The sequence below is a fragment of the Arvicanthis niloticus genome, chromosome 6, assembly GCF_011762505.2.
Source record: "Arvicanthis niloticus isolate mArvNil1 chromosome 6, mArvNil1.pat.X, whole genome shotgun sequence".
NCBI lineage: Eukaryota > Metazoa > Chordata > Mammalia > Rodentia > Muridae > Arvicanthis > Arvicanthis niloticus.
In genome coordinates, this window is record NC_047663.1 from 94,698,441 (window position 1) to 94,715,406 (window position 16,966).

A 16,966-nucleotide genomic window follows, 5' to 3' on the forward strand; every position below is an offset into this window, starting at 1 on the left:
TTGGAGTTGGTCAGAAGAGCTGGGCTGAAAATGACATCTGCCCACTCCCACTTCCAAAGCCACCCACTGCCATAGGATCTTTGCAAAGTCTGGCCCAACCTCTGGCCTTCCTGCTGCATCACAGGGCTGGGAGGCCACCCTGACCACAGGATGTGGCACCAGGAACATGGGCAGCCTCATGGAGATGGACAGCCTGTATGTCTAGCTCCTCCTGCCTCAGAGTCTGATTTCCTCATGGGCCCACACTGTCACTTAGCTTGTTGCTGTGGCATTGATAAACAAGTGTGTCCCAAGTAAGCACTCACCTTCTCTGTTTGGCTCAGCAGAAAATGATGGAAGTGAGGATCTGCATCTTTGACTGGCTGAAATCGGAGTACAAAGAAATCAAATGAGCCGCCCGCTATCAGTCTCTTCCTCTTGCTTAGAAGAGGGACTCCCTCTTGCGACATGGCTTCTCCAACCAAATCTCCTTCACAGCTGTCTGGAAACTTCTATTTCTGAATTAAGTTTGTTTTTTTTTTTTTTGAAACAGGGTTTCTCTGTGTAACTCTGGGTGTACTAGAACTTACTCTGTAGAACAGGCTGGCCTCAAACTCAAAGAGATATCTGCCTGCCTCTTCCTCTGTGGGTTTTTTTTTTTTTTCTTTCTTTCTTATTTTTTAATTTCCTGAACTAGAGATGGAATCTAGGGCCTTGCCCATGATAGGTAAGTGTTCTACCACTGAGCCTCTCCTCCAAGCCTTCTTTTCAGTTTGTTTTTGTTTTAAGAGATGCTTTCACTTTATAGTTCTGGTTGGCCTTGAACACAGAGAGAGCCACACACCTTTGCTTCTTGAACATTGTCTTTTTTGAGATAGTATCTAAGTTCCTCAGCTAGCCTTCAACTTACTTGGTCACTTGGACAGGCCAAGAACCTGTGATCCTCCTAGGAGATCCTCCTTTGCTAGGATGACATGCCTATGCCACCAGCCTAATTCTGGTCTTTCATAAACAACTGCCATTCTAGCTAAGGGAAAAGTGCGCTCAAGTACAAAAGACAGATGTTTCTGCAGGTTGAGATCAATCACTCTAGTAACTCTGTGGAATAATATTACAAAGTTCTCCTGCATTTTAGTACTAAGCATTCACCAGACATATAGTTGGCCTGGCTATATAAACTGAAGCAATTCCAGGACTCTTCTACCTTCAGAGTGCTGTTCTCCTTGGGTTTGAGGCCAAACCCTTATAGGTCTTGACTTCCTGGGGCCAATTCTGATTATAGTCATTATGACCACAGATCTCTATAGCTGTTCATAACAATGCCTAGAAGCAGATACAGGCACAGTGAAGCCAGTGTTTTGACTTCTCGGATCCCCAAGCTATGAAACATCAAGAACTGCTTTGGTGGCTACATGTCTGTAATCCCAGCACCTGGGTATCTGAGGCACAAAGATCTTCAGTTTGAGGCCAGCATGAACTACACTGTCACAAGACAAAATAACTTTTCTTCTTAACCCTCCCCAGAAAAAACAAACACCTCCCCCCTGGGGTGGCAGGGAAGCAACAAAACAGAACATTTATGGAAGACAGGGTATTTACAATAAACACAAATGCAATCCCACCCTAAACAATGAGAATGATTGGGTCTATAATCCCATATGACACTAAACAGGCAAACTACCTGGAACCTCTCAGACCTAAACACCCAGTACTCTGAGGTACTTAGTGTTTGTTTGTATGTATGTATGTATGTATGTATGTATGTATGTATGTATTTTACCTCCAGACTTCTATAGTGCTTTCCAATAAAACAACCCCCCCCCAAAAAAAAAAAAAAAAAAACAAAAAAAAAAACAAAAACAGAAAAGGGAGAAAAGGAAAAGAGGACCACACAGGATAGCCAGAAAATCTATGTTCTTGTTCTGACATTGTGGCCAGTCCTACTAGCAGGAAAAGTTCTTTACCTCGCTCGCAGTTGGCTGCCATTTAAATGCAGCCATTGGTCCAGTCATTATCCCCTTTACAGTGCTAGACTCAGGGATGGTGAGGTCCTGCAGGAGAAAGGCAGAGAGCATCAGCAGTTTGCTTCCCGTTTTGGCCACATTCAACCCTCAACTAAGCTCCTGGCAAGTGCCATGATCTAAGTGTAAATTCAAGCCAATACCCTGGGCAAGGCTCTAAGTGAAAGAAAAAGAACAACTGCTTTCTGCAGTTTTGTAATAACAAATCCCGCTAATATACTCATGTCACAAGGAGGAAAGTTAATAAGAGAGCTGCCAGCAAGTCACAGGGAAATTCTTTATGGGAGTAATAATCACTAACAGTGGGCCAGAGGGAAATCTATCTTGTCTTAAAACAAACAAAAAACCAAAACCAAACAAACAAAAAAACCCAACTGCATGGCACTGCTGAGACCTGCCCAGATTTAAGTTATGATGCAGGTCAGAGTACACTTGGGGTGTTCTCAGACGAACAACTCTTCATCTGCATGGCTTGTGCCCCATTCCCTTGTACAAAGTTGGCTACAGCTGTAATAATACCTCATACCTCATATTTCACCCATCTAAGTGGGATACCAGGGTGAATGCTCACGTGCCCCTCTCTGGGCCTATGGAGACTAGTCTCTGAAAACCAGCCCAAGTCAGACCTTACCATACTTTCCCAAAGCCAACTCCCCACTTCTCACAGTGAAGCTAAAGTCTGCTGTGGAGCCTTCAGAGAGGGCTCTAGTTGGACACTTTATTCCACTTCATCATTCCTGTGATGAAGTCCCACCTCCCTGGTGCCAGGCTGCTTCCTCTACTGCTTTGCCACCATAAAGTCACATTTCCCTTTGTCACTTGTACCAAACTGGCCACCACACCATCAGCATTGTCAGCAGGCAGCTGCAAACTGAAATCTCCAGCTCCCTCTCTGGGCCTATGGAGACTAGTCTCTGAAAACCAGCCCAAGTCAGACCTTACCATACTTTCCCAAAGCCAACTCCCCACTTCTCACAGTGAAGCTAAAGTCTGCTGTGGAGCCTTCAGAGAGGACTCTAGTTGGACACTTTACTCCACTTGCATCTCTACCCAAATCCTAATTCTGTTCCCTTCCCATCATCAGTACACCATTCCCCTATTTCAAGCACTCCAAACATGAACCTGTCTCAGGACCTCTGTATTACTGGGGATGGTCTTCCATCCTGTCTACTTGACTCACAGGCTCACTTTAGGGCACTATGGAAAGGTCTCCTCATCACAGATGCTTTATTTGACCTCTTTGTACCTTTCCCTATTTGAAGGTAATGTTGATTATAGTGACAGCAAAGGTTTCGATCACCTTAGTACTAATTTACATATGTGGTCTCATATAATCCCTATTGCTCACAATGAAGAACAAATATTGTCTTCCTTTTACAGAAAAGAAAACTGAGATGTAGAGAGCTCAAGCAGGATTGGCCAATTGTGAGACAGATTAAAAATTCAAACTCGAGGCCTGGTGTTGACTCATGTCTTTAATCTTTGCACTCAGGAGGCGGAGGCAGGCAGACCTCCATTTGAGGCCAGCTTGGTCTACAAAGCAAGTTCCAGGACAGCCAGGGCTACACAGAGGAGCCCTGTCTAGTCTCCAGGGTGGCAGACATAGGCATATCTCTTTGAGTTTGAGGCCAGTCTGGTCAACAAGCCAGCCAAGGTTACAAAGTGAGACTCTGTCTCAAAATATATATCAAACCAAACCAAAAGAAAAAAAAATTACATGAAACAACTCACATTACAGCAATTTAGACCCAGGGTTGGTACTATTACAAGTATGTTCTCCTTGCCTTGCCTGTTTTGTCCACTCTACTCCACATTGGGAATCATGTTGGTATGCAGATGAAGCTGAATATGTATTAGAGAAGTGAGTATCTTTCTTCCTGAGAGGGGCCATGTCTGCCTCTTAGGCTATATCTAGATGTGGCCTGCAGTAAAGCTGCCAAATAAGCACCTGTCTAATAGAAAGTCTAGTGTAATGCTGCTACAAAGACTGTTCTGAAATTACAGATACAATCTCTATCTGTGCTAACACAGAAGCCTCCAATAATGTTACGACACAGCCTCTGACAAAAAGCTGGTGAATTTTAAATTGCAGTCAATGAAGTTGAAGCAGTGGAGCTCCAGAATAGAGCTTACAGCTCTTGGTCCAACCCTGGTTTATTCTTCTTGGTGTGAGTGTAAAATTTTATGAGTACCACAGATCTGACACATTTCTGCAGGGATGGTCTGAAGTTGAAGCTGTAGTTCTCAGCTTCAAAGTAAGGAAAGGAGAGCCCAGACAAGACATAGGAGCAGGGCTCCAGGCTAGCTCTCAAACAGAAGTCTAGACATAAATTCAGCCTTGTCTGTAGGTAAGCATTTGACACCTCTGAGCTCTAGGATGGCCTTTTGAGTTATTCTCAGGGGGCAGAAGATTACACTACAACAGAATGGCACTCACCTGGGACTTTGCAGCTAGGAGCCTGTGCTTTATTGCTTACTTCCAGTCAAATGACAATTGCTATGGCAACACACCTGCACTCTGTGAGCTACAGGATAGATGGGGTCAGCTGCACTGTCATTCCAGTGCCAGCATACTCTACCTGAAGCATCGAGCACAGGTCCAGCCCAAAACACCCAGAAAGAACCCTTTTAGGGGTGGCTAAGAGGATGTTGTTCTCCTAGACTGAAACCTGGTTAAAAGTTACTACATCTGTGTTGTAGGGGTAGATTGTTTGAGGAAAGCCTTGAGATCAGAGAAGCCTTGGCAGGATCTAGGGAGGGGTAGACTAAAGACCTTCCACTTCAGTTCTCATTGTATACCCAGCTCCTATCCTTGGAAACAGCCCACACAAGGTTTGGATCTGATGCCCACTATTCTCCAAGTCTCCCAGTAAACCTATGAGAGTTGCAGGATCAGACTAGGAAACTGAGGGAAAGGAATTAGGCCATGGTTAATCAGTTGCAGCAAGCCACAGGTTATAGTACAAAGGCAGGACCTTTGTCCTAACCTCTCCATTGTATTTCCCTTCCAAAGGCAGCTGTTTTTGTCCAGGAGTCTGTGAGAAGCTTGCCTGAAGACAGTACTAATTTGGAAGGCCATGTAATACCTGAAGGCTCCAATTTCTTCTCTACTGAAAACTGTATCTTTTGGGACTCATCAGGCCACATCCCTTGCAAAGTCTAGTCACTGAGGCTGGCAGTTCCCTGGTTTCCTACTTCCTAAGCATGGGCATAGGGAGACTCTTGCTCTCTTCCTTCTTCTTAGCCTTAGGACAGCGTAAAGAGCCTTCTCTGATCAGAGGCCCACAGAGGCAGACCAGACTGTGCCTAGCCAAAAATATTCATATGGAACCCTAAAGTGTTTTTAAAAATGTGAATCATATTCAAACATTTAAACTTAGGGTACTTGACGTACAATTCTAAATTTACAGCCTCTCTCAAGGAAAACCAGACAATCTGGCAGCAGTTGGCCAGGCACCCTGTGGATAGAGTGTAATTGGGCCAGCCCCAAGATGCAGTGAGCTCTTTGCTCTTTCTGCAAACTCAAGGCAGCTTGAGTTGTTCAGTGCCCTGTTCCACTGGTGTCTGAACCTGCCGGTCCTGCTCTGCCGTCTACTATCTCATCAAAGTTTTATCCTCCCCTGTTCCATCAGCCATCTGACTTCTGTTCATTTTATCATGGTTGCATATCTCCCACTGTGCTCTCACTATTCACAGGCCACCCACTTTCTCAAATTCAAGGCTTGTTAACCAGAAGGTAAGAGATATGCCATTTCCTCCTGGTTTCATCTGGCCACACTTACAACTTCATTAGCCCTGACCACATACTTTCTTTGCAGTGCAGCCTGTGCTCTTGAGCACCCCTCCACATATTTCCAGGAAAAGCTCATCTAGTCTCATGGATTAGACTGTTTTTTTTCCCCTCTAAGATAGCTCCCCAAGTCTATAATTCTAGTAGTTTCTGGGTCATGCTTCACACTAAAAAAGATCTGAAGAATAGTTTAATGGTAGAGTGCTTGTCTACCATGCATGAAGTTCTAGGTTCTACCCTTAGTTCCATAAACAAGACAAGAGCAAACCCCAAATCCCTCTAAAAGCCACAGAACCACTTCTCTCTTCTTTGAACATGTAGGAAACAACACTATCTCTAGGAGTGAAGCTTGAAGCTTCCTTACCCTCTCATCTTCACCTTTCCACATAACCATGCCAAATCACAGGAAGGCTGCCTCTGACATGCTTCTCCTTGACTCTTTTAGGAAATGCTACCTCTTGTGGATATACCTGTGTCTTTGACTTCAGGCCCCTTTTTCTGACCTTGCAATTACTAAGGCCCAGCTTGGCACACTACCATGTCAACAACCAGCTTAAACAGCTTCCTAAGTACTTCCACTATCTTGAGTTTACTGAATGGCAGGCAACCCAATGTCAATCTATCTGTACCTCTGTTTGCCCCGTCCCTCAACCTGCACAGGGATACTCATGCCAGAACCAGGCCTCATGCATGCAGGAGTGCATGCTCACCTCTATAGTGTTTTCCCTTCCTTCTTGCTAGTCTTGCCCCTGGCCTGAGCAACTCAGGAGAACTCCTGCCGTCACCACCTGCTCCTATGTCTGTGCATCTTGCTCTCACTTTGGCTATAGAACATGGCGAAGACTCCACACTCACTAGATGAGCAAGATCATATTTAAGAGCATGGCTCTACTTTACACCAAAAAAGACACTAGTCCCGGAAGCTACAGCAGTAAGACAAACCTTCTCATCCTTTGGGGGCCGACCCCGCTTCCGGGGACTTTGCTCTTGGGCTCTTTTAAGGCATTTGGAGCCTCTGTCTGTAGAGCCTGAAGTCACCCTCTTCTTTCCTTCTCCCATGTTCTTCTTCACCTTCCCTTCAGACAGGCTAAGCTTGCGTTTCTCATCACCTGAGTTTGGCCTACTTCTCTCCTCACTGGAATTACGCCGATTCTTGTCATCAGCAGAAGTGTGGGATGATGTCTGAAAGTTCAACAATAATAATGATAACCACTACAACAACCACTACCACCACTGCCACCAACATGGGCCACATAGTTCTCTCAGCAGTTCTGTGAATTGTCTTCATAGCCACCCTGAGAAACAGGATCCTTGCTCACCTCTGTTTGCGCTGGAAAAGCAGCTTAAAAAAAGAAAATCATGTCACTTGTCTACAGCCCCAAAGATGGGAGGTGGCTGTATTCCTAAGATCTTTGCCTGTAGTGTGAAGTTCAGCTACTCCTCCCCAAAACAACATGCCTCAAAAAAAGTGAGCCTCAGAAAAGTAAGCCCAGGCATGAGTTCTGGACACAGTTGTTCTCTTGCTAGCATCTCATGGGAAAGAAGTGTGTCTGAAACAAATCATCTGCTGGTGACCATTCAAAACCACTGGCCTGATGTTGGAGGGGAAGGACTGCAGTCTCTCTCACCTGGTCTTTCCCTTTGGCTCTCCTGAGGAACTCTTCGACAGCATCCACAGCTTGCTGGAATCGTTTGCCCTTGTTGATCTTTATCATCTCCTCCTTGTGAGCATGGTAAGGCTTTAGCTGTTCCACTTTGATCCACGCACTAGTAGAAAACAAACACAGAAAGAGTTTCATCCATACTGCATATGCCAACACACTCCAAAGAGCTCACTAGGGGAGGATTTTAACACCGTTTGGTTTTTGTTGTTGTTGTTGTTTTTTTGGTTTTTGTTTTGTTTTGTTTTGTTTTGTTTTGTTTTTTGCTGAAAACTAAGAGAGGCAGAAACCTTACCAACCATCCATTGCTAACTCTTGAGTCTCAAGTACATTTTCTTGAAATGAACAGAACCACAACAGGTCAGAACCTTGCTCCAGTGAAGTAACCATATCATATACTGTATTTCCATTCTCACCTACTAGTTTTCTATACCCAACTACACACACCTACAACTTGCTCAGTGCAGGCAAAGCCTGTAGATTGTCTGCATGAAGGCCAAGGAGATCTGCAAGCATTATAAACCATGGCAACACTTTCACACAAGGAAACAGCTGTTGCCTGCTGCTGATCCACACCCCACCTTCTCCTCTCTTTTTCTCTTTTCTCTTCTCTTCTCTCCTCCCCCCCCCTCTTCTTCTCTTCCTCCCTCCCTCTCTCCCTCCCTCCCCCCCTCGCTCCCCACAGGCTTTCAATACATTGCTCTCTCTGGCCTGGCACTCACCATGTAGACCAGGCACTCTTTCTATCTTTGTCTCTTGAGTGCTGGAATTACAGGTGTGAATCATCACATTTGACTTAGTCAACTATTTGAACCAGATTACAAAATCTGTCCACCAACCTAGGGTCAGGAATGTAACCAGAACAATGAAATATAATTTTGTTTTCCAAGACAGGGTTTCTCTTTCTCTATGTAGCCCTGGTTGTCTTAGAACTTACTCTGTAGACCAAGCTGGCCTCAAACTCACAGAGTTCCACTTGCCTCTGCCTCCCAAGTACTGCGATTAAAGGCATGCACCACCACAGGCCAGTCTTAAAATAAATTAAAAAAAAAAAAAAAAAAAAAAAAAAAAAAAAGGTAAAGACTCATCTATCTTCTCTTCCTTTCTTTCTTTTTTGTTCTTTTTTTTCTTCCTTCTTCTTCTTCTTGGAGATAGGGTCTCACTATCACAACAATCAGGCTAGCCTCCAACTAATGGGGATTTGCCTGTTTCCATTTCCTAAATAATGTAATTAAAGCTGTGTGTGTCACAATACCTGGCAAGGACTCAGTGTATAGTAAACTGGCTAAAGTCTACGTAGCTAAGGATGACCTTCAACTCCTGATTCTTCTGCCTCCACCTCCCAAATGCTGGGATCACAGGTATGTATCACTTCTCCTGGTATATACATGGTGCTAGAGACTCAACTACCTATCAATCAAGCATTCTATCCCAAACACAATATCTAAAAGTTTGCTATTCTTATTATAGACATTTGCAGCTACTGAGTCTACATTTGTTCTTAAATGATGGTATCCATGGCTACTACATCATACCCACATATGCTTTGGGATGAGGGCAGCTGTCACAAAAGGAGACTTTAAATGACATTCTTTTTGAAAGGCAAAATGAACTGTATTGTTAATTTCAACTGCCAATGTGTAACACCTTAAAGTTAAAAAGCAGTCAGCTGCTAGTTCTGAAGTATCTGGCCTGTCATGAATCCTGAGCAAGTCTGCTGCATTCGGCTTTCTGTGGCTTTCCTAAATGATGCTCTGGAATCCAAGTGCAAATGAGAACATATTACAGGCTTGGCAAAGTATGAGTTAATTTATATATGTATTCACCTACATTACTCATTGGGTCTCACAGCATAACCTTCAGAAAAAAATGGGCCAGACTAAGGATATAGAGACTGGGTTACATCAATAACTGTAAAGCATCTTTCTTTAGAGAAAGTTGGAGAATATTTACTAATCATGGCCAAAGTGCTTGTTATCCACTCTTGCTTTTTCATTCTGAGTACTGTGGGAACAATTGTGAAGACAGGTCAAAAACAAAAGTGGCAGTCCTGGGACACAGTTCAAGACAGCATACCAGGGCAGACATGATACCTATGGCTAAAGCAAATAACACACAGGGACAGACAGTGGTCCCTGACACACAGTGCCAACCATATCTATCAGTGGAGAGAGGTTTTTTTCGTGGCCAGCTCAACTAGAGTTGACAACCTGACATGAGAGCCATGAATCCAATCCACAGGGAAGAAGCTAAGGTATTGACCCCCTAAATGTTGGCCAGTATGTCCCCAAGGACCCACCCACAGCTCTTCACTCTATTTACAGAATCCTAAGGACAGAGGTGAAGGTAGTAGAGCTGCAGTACTAACTGGTGGCTCAGCTCTGAGATCACACCAGCGTCAGGGATAAAGCTCAAAGATGGTTCTCAAGACACACACTGTCCATCCTCTAAAACTAGGTTAGATGCTTTGCAGGCAGTAATCCCATTCACTCCTTTTGTCACTGTCATGTCTGCCTCCTCCTACCAACCTGATTGACAGAAAAAGCAAAGGTGAGGAGGACATCTATGTAATAAATGCCAGTAAGTCAGCCCCCATTTTTTTGGGCAACGTGTTTTAAACAGATTTCCGATTTCTGCAAGAAGAACACACACAAAATTCTACTCACCTTCCAGATAGGACTTTGAAAAACTATAGTGAAATCTTCTTCAATACAATGATCTTTAAAATGTTCAAATGAACTAACTGACGATACAAATACAACTTTGAGAGGATAAATGCAAAAAATGTTAATCTACTCAAAAAACTGACCAAGTGACCTGCCTCACCAGAAATATAGTCAATAAAATGCCAGCTCACCAGAGCACAGGATTACCCCTAGAAAGCAAACCACACTTGAATCACTTCAGTCATCAGAACAAAATGTGTTCTGTAGTGGTCACATCGCAAAGCCCCGCCTGCTTAATGACTTGGTGCCTTTTAGCTGAACTCCAGCAATGTCTCTAATCCTGGAAGAACAGCAGTATAGGCTGGCAGGAAACTGGTGCTCTCTAGTTACCCTTAAGTGATGCCGCCGCCTTACAGCCATTTTTAGGGGTAGAAGACCTGTTTGACAGTGGGTAAAAGGTGATAAAATGCTCAGCTGGGTAACTATTTTATCTTATTTTAGTTCACATATATGAATATTTTGTATACAGGTATGTTGGTATACCCCGTGTGTGCCTGATACTACTCTTGGAGGCCAGAAGGTGGTGTCCGATTCCTTAGAACTAGAATTACAGAAGGCTGTAAGCATACTAGGAGTCAAACTTTGGTCCTCTGGAAGAGCAGCCAGAAGACTCAGTCACTGACCATTTCTCCAGTCCCTTGGCTGGGTAACTCCTTAACATTTTTTTATTGTAATTAATTAATTAATTAATTAATCAATCAATGGTGGTAGAAGGAAGGTCTAGCTTGGTCTGGAGTTCACAATGTAGACCAGGATAGCTTCAAATGCATAGAAATCTGCCTGCCTCTGTCTCTCAAACGCTGCAATTCAAGGTGTGCACACTATCATAGCTGGCCTTAATTAAAAAACAAAAAACGAAACAAAGACATTCTCTATGTAGCCCTGGCTTTTCTAGAACTTGGCCCACAGACCAGAATGTCCTTGAACTCAAGAGATCTGCCTGCCTCTACATCCCAAGTGCTGGGATTAAAGGTGTGTACTGCCATACTATTTTAATTTCTGGAAGTATGGGTCTCATATAGCTCAGGTTGGCTTCAAACTCCATATGTAACCAAGGATGACTATAAACCTTTGAACCTTTTATTTTCACTTCCCAAGTGCTAGGACTACAATTTTATGAGTGTATATCACACCTGACTAATAATGATAGGAATTAAAACTAGAGCATTGGGAGGTTGGTGAGATGGCTCAGTGGTCAAGACTGCTCTTCCAGAGGTCATGAGTTCAAACCCAGCAAGCACCAGCAAGTGGGGGCCTGGAACAAGCGGGAGCCGGAGTGAGCAGGGGCTGAAACAAGAGGTAGAAGGGAAGGGGGAAAAACCGTAGAGCATTGTATATGTTAAGTAACCTCTACCTACTGAGTTACATCCCTGCTCTTGTAATGGCATTTTAAAGATCTTTTTTGGGAGGTGGGGGGGGGGGTTGTGTGCTAGGATGAACGCAGGGTTTGTACATGCTAGTCATGTGCTCTACCAAAAAGCTTAAGACTCAGCTTTACACAACTGTTTTGTTTCTTTACTTGCAATGAGCTGTAACCTATGACTTGCCTAACAACCTTGTCCTAGGACCCAGAAGCTCTACCCATTTAGCACTTTGCCATGGATCAAAAAAAGTCAACCTTTATCAAGTCTGTGCCTAAAGTGTGAAGTCTTGGTTTTATGTACAGTAGAGTTAGTTATACATTGTTTGTGATAGAAAATGATGGAAAACAAACTAACTGGCAATCTGTGAGGCTACTTATTCAGATACTTGGTTACGTGTAAAAAGCAGAAAAAGCACTATGTGTAATATGCTACAAGCTACACAAAGGAATATACAACTTTTTGATTCTGCATAGCATTTCTGGGGTGGTACAACCCAAGAAACTAGTCTACTTGAGCTGGGTATGTAGGAATACACCTTTACTCCCAGCAACTGAGAGGCAATGGCAGGCAGCTTTTGAGTTCCATGCCAGTTAAGGCTACACGGTGAGACCCTGTCTCAAAAACAAAAAAACCCTACTCAAACCACAAAAATTAAAACAAACGAAGAGAAACTAGTTAGCCAGATGATGGTGGCAGCACACACCTTTAATCCCAGAGCTCAGGAGGCAGAAGCAGGTGGATCTCTGTGAGTTCCAGGACAGCCAAAGGTACACTGAAAAAAACATCTCAATAAGCCAATGCCTCCTTCCCCACAAAAGAAATTAGTTTACCTAAATGGCTGAAGGACAAGAACAAAAAATGAAATTGCTTTGTTCTTTTCAGAGTCATTAAAAAAAAATCTCTATCTCCATCATGAGTCCAAAAACCAATATTAAAGGCCTTTATGTAAACTTACCATTCCAGCTACTCAACAGGTGCTGCCCTAGACTTTTTGGCTTATAGGCCTGATGTGAGAGGGAAACAGTCTGTCTGCTGCTGCTGTGAATACATCTGACATGGCCCACAGCACGTTCCTTAGTGTCTTGTCATATTTCCTACAAACTCTTCAAATGGAACACAAACCTGCCACTAAGCCATTCTGAGATTACTCCATTTAAATAAAAATTTCTATACTTTGGAGCTGCTTTCTCCTTAAGTGAAAAACCATATGACAACCTCCTACATGTGTCTCATCCACTGTTTAGGTATAAGGACCTGGGCTGGAGCTTTGAAATGGAAGCACACAACATCCAATTAATCAACCAAACAAAGCAAACATTTGAGTCCCACAGTGGTTCTCACCTGGGAAGTACTGGGTATTGAACCCAGGGCCTGATGAATGCTAAACATTTACTACACCACTAAGTTTCACCATGAGCCCTTTTAAAATGTTTTTATGTGGAACTCCATCAAAGGGGCTAAGACACTTAAAGTCATTTATAGCTACTAGCTGCCCTGTAGCTAGCTACTTGCTGTGTACTCAAGAGAGCTTATTTTCCAGAAATCACACCATCACTACCAACAGCAGGTAATTATTTATGTGTTCAGCACATTCCCTTTATCACTAGGTGCTCAGTTTACACAATTCCAATTTCCTGTGTCTTATTTCTAGTGTTTTGTGTACAGAGGGAAACCACTTTATCCTTCTAGAATTTTAGCATTTTTTCAAAAAAATAAAATAATGGCTTTTAGACCTCAGATAAAATGAATGAGTTCCCACAGTTCTTTCAGACATGTCTGAATTCTTCATTGAGCCACCCTTAGAGTATGGTCAATAATACTGCCTGTTATTCCCTACTAGGCCAGGCAAGGAGCTTCTCCTCCCTCCCCCCCCACCCCCCAACCTCCCAAGCATCTAGCTCTGTGGAATGTAGACTCATATCCAATATAACCACCACCTGTTTTTCATATCAGGATAGTCTTCAAGTAGTCTATGACAATACCATGCTCCTGCCTTCCGGCGGTGATGGGGATTGAACCCAAGGCTTTACACATGCTAGACAAGGGCTCTACCCGAGTCCAGTCTCAATCATTGACACTGAACAACATTCCTTCTTTACAGGCTCTGCTCTCACAACTCAGGGCAGTCTTCCTTGCAATACTGCCAGCACAAAGCTGGTAATTGCCTTATGAAAAAAAAATGGGGGCAGGGTATATCTGCATTGTGAAGGTCAACATACTATGTAAACTGAAACCTGGAAGAGCACTCTGAAACATTAACTCCTGAATGTGTAAAGCAATTTGTAAGAGACCTTTTTTAGGAGAAAAATCACTCTTTTTTTTTAATTTAAAGTAACATTTTTCTTTAAACAATAATAAGTATAGAAACAACTGCTTAAAGAAACCAGGTCACCTAGCCAGGATCAGGCAATCACCTTGTATTGAGGAGAAAGCTAAACAAATCACTGTAAATTAAATTCAATACACATTCTTCCTTCAGTATAACTTTTTTAACTGTTTTCTGTAAAGTTAAACTCTCAAAATAATGGTCCTAGATTCTTCCAGTTCTGAACACACTGGGAAATAAAGCTTTTGTAAGTGCAATGACACAGTAAGTTACTTTGTTTTACAAATCAGAACAGGATCAAACAAGTACTTTTATCAAATAACACTTTATTTCAATGTACCTCAGATTATACTACATGGTCAATAAAACGAAATCAGCTGGGCATGTAGCTCAGTGGTCAATGGCTTGTCTAAAATGGACAAGGCTCTGAGTTCTATCTCCAAGGCCACAGAACATTTTTAAAAATTGATGAGAGAGAGAGAAAGACAGAGAGAGAGAGAGAAAGAGAAAGCGAGACAGAGAAACAGGAACTATTGATAAAGCAAAGATACAAGAAACTAACTTCAGTGTGCCTAGAAAGTTATGAACTCTGGTTCTTAGTTGAAGGAAATTATCATTGGCTAATAAGAACACCACTTTTTATTTAAGCATAAAGCCAGAATGAGGTACTATTTTTCACACACTGCAGTAAGCTTGAACTAAGGAGCCTTAGAATACTCATAAAGTAGCTTAGACTCAGGGGAACAACCAAAAACAACACGGAACTCCCAGGGTCTACTACTCACTGATCTTCTGTTCCAAAAAACTTCACAAAGAAGCATTTCTTTCCACGTGGTTTCTTTAAGTCCTTGGGTGGATTAACAATCTGAAGGAGAGAAAGAGAAAAGGTGTGAGGCAAACACAGCAGTCTACAGGGAAAGTAACTCCCGTGGCTCTAATGAGGCTGGAAAGACAAAAATCTGAGAAGGGACAATGTCCAGAAGCAAACTAAGGCTCTATACTTGTCCCATGGGACTCTGCTATTGTGATATGAAGGAATATGCAAATATTCTTTAAATTCTCAATAGACAATAGGTAGTATACTGTTCAACAGATAGTTCTTACTGCAATGGCTTATGGTATAGAAACAGTTAAAACTAACAGCAACATCACCCCTCCCTCTATGCAATGTGATCAATGAAGAAACAGAAAACATTCTTTAAAATACTTTTGGTGTGGGTAGCAAGAGTTAAGACAGAAAATAGTGAAAATAAAGGACCACCGAGGCACAGGAAATACCATATTGCAAAGTCTTCAGACGTTTCCTGGATTCCTAGCAAGACTAAAAAACAGAACATTTGGAAAGCTATGATGGACCACCTCTTGAAAAATCTGGAATGCCATCTTCTCCAGAGATGCACTGGAGCAGCACATATGGTAACAGGGGAAGAAGATTTAAACTTAGTTGGGACAAAAATACTTTTAGCTTTTCGCTAACCTACATTTAGACTTCCCTCTTCTTGGAGGATCTGTTTCTTCTTCCTTAAATTTTTAGCATGCTACATTTTGAGTACAATTGACTTCCAAGATAAAAAAACAACAAAGTTCACAAGCCATCTGACTGAAGTAATTACCTCATATTAAACACTCTGGTTTATGATATAACTTTCAAAACCAACTGATAACTAGAGGCAAAACACTAAGTTTTATCGGAATGAGCCCATTTTAAGTCAGTGTTAGAGAATGAAGGAAACTCAACACATCATCCCACCCCCTTAACTTCAGCTGTCTTCTTTTAATAGTAGCAATGCACTCACCTTTCCCGGCCAGGGAGGATACCGGCCCAGTTTTCCCCTAGAGAAAATAATACAAACAGTCAGAACTTGCCCTGGAAAAGCCAGTCCATCTCCTTCAGCCCACTCAACAAACAATTTATGCTAACTCTAGGCTGGCATTTTCAGGGGCCAGAACAAAAGCAGGCAAACCAGAGTTCTTAATGGGCCTTCCACAGCTGGGCTCAGGGTGCGCGCGCGCGCACACACACACACACACACACACACACACACACACACACACGCCTGAGATCTGTGCATTCTTCCCCTGAGAAGGAATATAGAATAACAAAACCATTAGGAGTCACTGGTCTGGTACCTCCAGTGACAGTGCTGGAAACTTCTCTCTGTAAACACAGACTTTCCCTAAGACTGGTTTAATTCACCCCATGATCCGCTTTCCTTTGACAAATGGTCATGGAAACCTTCCTCTAGGTCGGAAAACTACGCAGTTCCAAGGAGACAATGGTCACTCTTGGTTCTAGCTGTTGTAGGGGACACAAGGAACAGAATGAGAGGCACTGGTCACCGCCTAGTCATTATTTGCAAAGGAGAAGTCCCCCCTCCCCCTGGTTTCTTCATGGGGCAGCGCCGGGTAGTCGAATTTCGCCACCTGGAACCAAGCCTCAAGCCCACGTCTGTCCCAACCGAACGCGGGTAGGGACGGCTCTGTCTCTCGCAAGGTATCCTCTCCTGCTTTGAGAAGAGCTCTGGAGAGACCCTGGGACTCTACGCCACACCAGAGTCCTCTGCAATGGCAGCCAGAGCCCGGGTTCTAGAGCTGTAACCCTCCCCTAGGATGGCCTCGGGGTTCAGAGCAGGGACCGCTGCGGCCCCTCTCGGCCTCGGTCCCCCGGGGACCGGACAGCCTCTTCCGCTCAAGCGTCGTTCACACCGCGGCAGCGCCTCCTCTTTCCCACTCTCTGTTGTCCGGAGCACATAATAAAACTACTTCTGGGCCAGTTGCCAACCCTGCGACCAGGAAAAGCAGCTTCGCGCCGTCTTTCGTTCAGGGCTGGTCGCCAGGACTCACCACACCAAGTCGCCGAGCCGCAGACTCACAGCCGCCATCTTACCACCCAACCACCGCCGCCGCACGGGCAGCCGGGAACTTCAGGTCGCCGCGGCACCGCCCATTGGAGATGGCCGGACCACGTGACGGGTGCTTGCTGTCATCCGCCAAGCGGATGCGCTGATGTCACCGCGCCGCGGTCGTTCATTGGACTGCTTGGAGGCACGTGACTTGAGCGCCGCGCTCACGGCGCGTCGAAGCCCAGAGACTCCAAGC

General features: G+C 43.8%; 1 protein-coding gene across 4 annotated transcripts in view; it reads right to left on the reverse strand.

Moving 5' to 3' along the window:
• Positions 1-16,964, reverse strand: part of Glyr1 (glyoxylate reductase 1 homolog) — a 33,060-nt gene extending 16,096 nt beyond the window's left edge. Inside the window, exons 1-7 of one of the 4 annotated variants that reach the window (XM_034505503.2) lie at positions 16,712-16,964; positions 15,664-15,700; positions 14,653-14,732; positions 7,419-7,557; positions 6,733-6,972; positions 1,944-2,030; positions 306-362 (exon numbers count right to left, since the gene is read on the reverse strand). In XM_034505503.2, the coding sequence (XP_034361394.1) occupies positions 306-362; positions 1,944-2,030; positions 6,733-6,972; positions 7,419-7,557; positions 14,653-14,732; positions 15,664-15,700; positions 16,712-16,749 (678 nt within the window). In that variant the 5' untranslated portion in view covers positions 16,750-16,964. The remainder of the gene's footprint in view (positions 1-305; positions 363-1,943; positions 2,031-6,732; positions 6,973-7,418; positions 7,558-14,652; positions 14,733-15,663; positions 15,701-16,711) is intronic. The other 3 variants (XM_034505504.2, XM_076937337.1, XM_076937336.1) reach the window with 3 other exon arrangements.
• Positions 16,965-16,966: the final 2 nt, after the last annotated feature.